Source organism: Carassius carassius, chromosome 1, assembly GCF_963082965.1.
Source record: "Carassius carassius chromosome 1, fCarCar2.1, whole genome shotgun sequence".
Classification (NCBI taxonomy): Eukaryota; Metazoa; Chordata; class Actinopteri; order Cypriniformes; family Cyprinidae; genus Carassius; species Carassius carassius.
Window position 1 is genome coordinate 10,087,436 of NC_081755.1, and position 7,370 is coordinate 10,094,805.

The window sequence follows — 7,370 nt, forward strand, 5'->3', positions numbered from 1 at the left end:
TAAGTTTTAAGGATATGAATGACCTCCAGGAGATTCCATCCTTCTGCAATTGTTGTTTATTCAGTATACTTCATTCTTACAGGTTATACAATATTAAACAATTACTTGTTCAAAACAATCTACCCAGATTCACTGATGATTAGACAACTTTGACTTAATTAGCAAAAGAAAATCAGGAAATAGTATCTATAAGTGTCTTGAAAAGATAATGTCTACACATGAGGAAAAACAACTGATTTTTTTTTTTTTTTTGCTTTCATTATCACTTGTAATGATGAAATAATTATGAAAGGCAAGTGACGGGAAACCTTTGGGAAACCTCTGAGCCCCAGGAAACACTATTAATATTTATGTACTTTCACTGTATTGTGGAGGAATTTCTGCAGAATGGTGATGCACAGAAGGGTTGCTGATCACAGATATCTGCAAAAAAAACAAAACAAAAAAAAACATGATTAGCTATATAATGATTATTGATTGACAATTATTGCAAAAATGTATCAGTGCTTTACATATTTCCAGTACAAGCACAATCAACACTAAATAAAAATATATTGTTTTGTGTACCATTTTACTCTCTAGTCCAATAAAAAACTGGTGTTTCAAGCTTCTCTTACCTCAGGGCTCTTAAGATCATGGCAATGACAGGCCCTACAATCACAGGGCACTGGAGGTAAACCTTGTGCAACATTTGGCACCTTGGGAAAAATCCACATGTAACATTTTATGTTTTCTTACTGTAAAATGCCAGAAATCCATTAACACTGACAGACACTTCCATTATAACAGGTTTAGTGATTAGTAGAAACCCACAGACTCATTATATACACTTTGATTTCTGCATATCAATGACCATCATTACTAGCTCTAAAATTACAGTTTGGAAAAATGTCATCATAAAATATCAATAGATATGTAAAATACACGTATATTACATGTAATATACACTTTCTTGTCCAGTGTAACTTGACACAAGATGGACATCTTGTATGTTTTAGTCTTCAGAAATGAGGAGTAGAGAGAAAAACTAATACTTTGTTCTTGAAGTTGCTTTCTCTCCAAGTAAATTGTTACTTCTAGCAATTAATGTGATTTAAGGCATTATGCTTAAGATTTTAGAGGACAAGTAGCACCAATGTTACAAGGTGGAGTGAATTTTGAGTGACAAACTAATTTAATTGTTTTGTACATAAAAATATGTATCACAGTGAATTCTATTTTATGTGATTTAAGAGAAAGGAGGAAATGGAAAGAGGGAAATTTGTCAAGTGTCATATATATATAATTATATTTTTAAACTGTCTATTCAAAGCTTTAGTCATTTAAAACAGCAATGACTTTAAATTATCTTTTAGAGGAGGAACATTGTGTTATTAATTAGATGTAAAGTTTAGGAAAGGAGTTCAGTTAGAAGTTCACACACAGCTTCAACCAGAAGTAAGAAGCTCATGTTCAGTTATAAGGTCTCAAGTGACTGATGTGAAATCATATAGAAGAGAAACCAGTCATATGATTTTGTGGCAATGCCTTTTACAGTGCTTGGATATTTTTCTGCCTTTTATTATATATGATAATTTATTCAATATCATCTCTTGAGCTAAGTGTATCATCAAACCACTAGTATTGTTTCATGGGGACATAAAATCCACCAAATGGTAGCAATGAATGCTGCTTCTCATAATTCTTTTCTGCAAGCGCTGCAAATGTAACCTTTGGGAACACGTGTGCTAAATTCACTTTATTAAAATTCACATACTTTTCAACGTTTTTAAGGACAGAAGACTGAACCTCAAGGAATTTACATATTAAAAGCTTGAGGGGTTTAAACATTTGAAAGTGAACATTTTAAATAAATAAATAAATCTTTGTAATGTAACCAGTAGTGTTTGTTGGTTCTTGTAAAGAGTAAACCTAAGTATGCACATTCTCAAGAGACTATTTCCATATGAGTTTCTGAGTTTCAGCTGACAAAAAAGTTTGTGAAACCCTGATTTGATGCATTACTCACCTGTGGAGGACAACAGGAACAGGAAACTTTACAGGCAAATGCTGACAGATATATGGAGAGGATAAACTGAAGCAAGGCGAATATCAGTGATACACTACTGATTCCCAAGAAGAGAGTCTGAGTGGAAATTCAACAGAAAAAATAATAATAACACAAATGTATAATGTCAATGCCTTCTTGCATTGTACATGATCACTAATAGTAAGAAATCTATAAGCTGTTTCTGAAATATTGGGGGAAAAGACTGGACAGGTGATTGTGGATTACGGATTGACTTTTGACAAGTGCACTGACCAGACAGTCGTCTTATTGCAATTACTAAATGAATGTGATTGCAAAATTTGGTGACATACCTTATACCTTGCCTCAAGACCAAAACATCGATAATCATTGCAGTAATTGTAGTACATTGGTCCTAGAGCCAAATCCAATGAAGTTAAAATAAGGGAAATGCCTGCAGTTAAAGCACTGAAAATGTTCATTCCAAGTGAAGCTCTCAACTATAGGCAAAAAAACAAATACAACACATAAACACAGTAATGAATTAGAAAAAACTATAACATTTTATAATCATATCAGGTTAAATTAGAAAAATACATAGCTTGTGATAAAAAATACACTACTTGAAATAAATAAATCCAAGCAGCAATCATCTGGGTTTCAAGCACCAATGGCTTACTTCATTATTTTACATTATTTTTCTAATATTTCAATGGCCTGTTGTCAATTATTCTGCTTGTACTATGGTTACAAGACATCGATCAGATGATACATTTAAAGGTATTGGTCCAGTTTATGTACTTAAATCGCTATTGTGACTAGAATTATTTCTTCCGCATCTCATCCAACGCCTCTCTAGTTCCAAAACTTCATTTTAAAGCTGGTAACTGTCACAGTTTTCAGTCCTTCTGTCACTGTCTTCTGTGAGTGTTGTGTTTGTTTGGTGCCATGTTCTCTCTCTCTTGTCTGTTTCTGACCCCGCCCATCTTGTTACAGGACCTAATCATTGTTTTAGTTGCTCCACCTGTGTTTTTCCCCTGCTCCCGGACTCATTTACCTACACTCCGCACACCTGGTCACTCAATCACACACACAGCTGTTGCCCATTATCACAGACTATATATTCTCGTCTCACGCATCACTCTAGCTGGCTGTGTTATAATGTTAATTGTGATTTGTAGTGTTCCTGGTTACTCGTGTTTTTGCATTTTGGCTGCGTCTGCTCTTGTCATCATGATTTGTTTCTGTTTTGTTTTCCCTTTTTGGCCTTTTTGTTTTCATTTTTTAAAGTCATTTCTTCCCTGCACCTGGAACCAGACCCTGTTTCTTCCTCGGCGCCCTTTGCCGCGCCGTGACCGTAATGGATGCTTGAGCCATTGATAGCATTCTAATGCAGTTATTAATAAGGTTATTAGAAAGAGAGCGAGAGAGATAGAGACACACAGAAAAAGAGAAAGAAAGAGAGAAAGAGCTTGTGTGAATTAGGCTAACGTACCTCTGTGTGTCCCTTAAGTGTTCTGCAGCAGCATCTCTAAAGAGTGTGATTATTACCTCGCTAGTGAGAAATATCATGTGTAGCCTAAGTTGCTATACTATATAGGCTAACTGATAAATTTGTCAGGGCAGCGCTGACAACACCTTTTTGTGCAAACTGCGTGCATGTGTGATTGCATTAATACATGTGTGCTGTTCTATATAGGTACTTTATACTAATTTCCATTATTATTGTTAACAAAGCGAAGTGATATGGAACTCTAATGGGGTCAAGAGAACAGCCAAAACTACCTTTGCCATGCATTTCCCAATTTTCAGAATCTCAGAACGTTTTTCAGCCAAACAGATTCAAGCATTCACCCCATAGTATAAAAACTATTATACTGATTATACAATCATAACCATAACATGTCATTAGTAAAAATATATAAATAAAAAATATTATACAAGACAAATGATTGGTTATTGTCCAGCAGTGTATTTTATTTCTTGGCCAATTAAAAAAAAGAGATTATATATATATATATATATATATATATATATATTTTTTTTTTTTTTTTTTTTTTTCAATTAGACATATATAAAAAATATTATTAGGCCTATTATTATTATTATTATTATTATTAATTTATTTGTATTTTTTTATTATTACATTTGGCATTTCTGTCCCCCTCACTTATGAAATGATTGCTTCTCCCGTGCCCTGTAACATAACTCAATATAACACTTAAGCTATATGCCATGTTATCTTTATTTGGGGATCAAATATTTTGTGGCTCCACATGAATTTTATTCAGTGGGAAAGGGGCCAAAATGGCTTTTCTGATGCTGAAGGTTGCAGAGCCCTGGCTTAGGAGATAAAATAAGTTCTGACAGACTCATTCACTTATATCATCACAGTGATTCATTTAATCTAATTACATATTTTTTCCAGCAACATTCCTAGCTGCTATGTGCAAAATTTAGTGAAGATTTGACCAATAGCCTAGGAGGAGTATGAAAAATGGCTGAATTTTTATAGCTGGAAATTAAATCATAAGAAATACAATTAAAGATTCAAAGGGGTTAAAAAATTGTTTATATCAATTACTCCAAAATGCTATTTATATTATTAAAATGCAACCTGTCTATGTTGGGCAGCTTGGACCCCTAAAAGTAACAAGTTTTGTGTACATACCAAACACAAACCGCAGGGTGAATTAATTTTGTTTTCGGCAGCAATGCAGAGTGAACCTGCACAAATATACTGAGAAGAGAGAGAAAGGCAAAAATTTAGGCTTCCGTTAAAAAATGTAGCTTGAATTATAAAAGACAGATCACTTAATTGTAATTGTTTCTTACGATGACCGATCCCCAGTAAGGAATACCACTAAATACAAAGATGGATTCCGCATAAACTGTAGACACGATCCCAAGCAGGAATGTTAACAGAGCAATCATTATCTGGACAGTCTGTGAGGAACAAGAAAAATGTACAGAGTAGGACAAGATAGTCTTTTCTAAAGTAAAACAGTTTACATTTTTGGGGATCAAAACAAAATCTACACTATAAATTAATTGCATCTGTAGTTATGAGCTTATGATTGCAGTGGAAAAATACCCCCAAAATATTCTACAAGTGTGGAATGCTCAATGTATGAATTCACATACTGATAAGAGGTGTGAAGAATACCAAAAAAAATCATACTTTAGTAAAAGTACAGATTCCTTATTCCATTACAAATGACAAGTCACCAATTCCAATACGACTTGAGTAAAACACTTAAGAGTATCTGATTTTAAGAGTACTTAAGTATTTGAGTCACACTGAATGAATGCTCAAAGATGCAATAATCCTCAACAATAAATGTTGGGTTCATACAACATGATTTTAGCCCTGATTTACAGTCACCAACAGTTTTGTGGAAATAGCATAAAAATGCTTCGCATGATCTCACATTATTTCCTGTATCAGTTCTCACTTGTATGTTGTGAGACTTATGCCGCCTTTCCACCGAAGTTACCCAGAACATTTGTACCAGGAACTTTTTTCCCCAGGAACTATTTTCCCCCCAGACCTGTTGCTTCCTGCATTTCCACCGTTGTGTAAAGTACTGGGAAGATTAGGCAAATAGACAGGTGACGTAGGTCTGCGTGCGTTTCTCAATACAAAGTTCGCTGATTTTGGACGTGCATCCTGTGTAGTTCAGGCTCTATGCATTCGACTCGGGAGTGTCATCTCCGCGACGACGCAAATCCGGTAATTCTGCAAACAGCAGCGTACTTGATAACATCAGTCAGCTCGCCTTGACTACTGCAATTTTCCTCACTGTATATTTACAATAAAACAAATTATGGAATCAAATACCACTGCCTCCTTTTGTTTTCATTTAAACATAATAACAGCTGCAGACATGTACTTAGTTCAGGTAAATGTGTATATATACAACCATTACAATGAAACAAAATATTTTATAAATTTGCCTTTTTTATTTTCATTTTAACATATAGATAAATTGAATACAGACCAAAGATTACCTGTTAGATTTACCCAAAACGAATGATATTTTATGTTTAACCACTAAAGAGACATCAGAGCCAGCGGCACACATCAGAAGCTCTAGCCGAGGTGATGCTGCTCTCGGAGGATACATTATCACTGAGCTCTTGCCGAGATCGGCGAAACACATTTTTGAATAGGCGCTGTCTTTATAAATAAACCACAGATTTGAGTTTTAAACAACTACATTCTCGACTGAAATACTTTTAAAATTACATTTCATGATACAATAACAGTAATACTTTGAAAATGATTCGAATAAATGGTGGTTGAAATCACAATGCTGCGTGAACTCAACCAATCAGGATGTTTAGCGCCCAAGTCCCACCCCCGAAAGTTCCGGCCCTTTGAAAAAGTACTACCTCGCCAGCAGGGACTTTCTGAGGGGCATTTTATGGAACTTTATTTAGTTCCTGGTTCCTGCGGTGGAAACACACCGAGTACCAGCCCAAAGTCCATAGTTCCTGTGTAAAGTTCCTGCGGTGGAAACAAGGCTTTTATGTGTAGACCGAACAGAAGTACTGTGTAATGTGTGTCCGCCCTGTTGCCGATCTGTTCATAGTTTGCACTTCTTAAAACATTCTTTGTGACGTTTTTTGTAACTGGTAAATTATAAACTGTAAATTAACTTATCTTAAACTTATCTGCTAAACCTTATCTTAAATTGGTCTTTGTCTTCTTATATTGAATTGTCACCAAGGCAATAAGTCACATTATGCAATAAAAAACATGTATGCTTTAACGTTTACTACTCTGCTTTTTTTCTTCTATAATGTTCTGATTTTCTTACTTCACACTGGCATACACAAATAAAAATCTATAATTTGGGTGTATGAACAATTTCTCACCCCAAGGGCTTTTGGTTGGCCTTTCAGAAATGCCTGAAGTCCATGAAGAGGAGAATAAACAGGCGCAGGAGCATTTGTCACAGACCCAGTTGGTGGTTGAATCTGGATGATGAGTGTTGAAGAGTTCACGGGTAAGACTGTGTGAGACATTCTTGCTTCCAAACCTGAAATTGTCCTAAACAAAAATCATAGAATATTCAAACATGTAAAGAACATGATCATAAAATAGATTTTCTATGTAAAAAAATAAAAATAAAATCCAGTTTTACTAAAAGGATATTTTCATTATAATTGTTATAATTGTGTTTTTCATATTGTTTAAACATTTATGACTGCAGTTATATCATAGTAGTTATTACAATTGGTAGAATTATTGTCATCAACTAGAACATCCTTATTAGATCTTGGAAATAGAAAATGTACTATATGTAAAATAGCTTTTTAAATTTAATATACATAATTTACTGTACATTTAAGGCAG

The 7,370-nt window shown here is 34.4% G+C and overlaps 1 protein-coding gene across 1 annotated transcript; it reads right to left on the bottom strand.

Moving 5' to 3' along the window:
* Positions 1–237: 237 nt before the first annotated feature.
* Positions 238–7,068, bottom strand: LOC132106593 (membrane-spanning 4-domains subfamily A member 4A-like). Its single transcript, XM_059512455.1, has 7 exons — positions 6,890–7,068; positions 4,844–4,954; positions 4,680–4,748; positions 2,362–2,508; positions 2,009–2,125; positions 618–698; positions 238–423 (listed from the first exon to the last, which is right to left on the bottom strand). Exons 1-7 carry the CDS (start codon positions 7,037–7,039, stop codon positions 349–351), a joined length of 750 nt encoding a protein of 249 aa, XP_059368438.1. The 5' UTR covers positions 7,040–7,068; the 3' UTR covers positions 238–348.
* Positions 7,069–7,370: the final 302 nt, after the last annotated feature.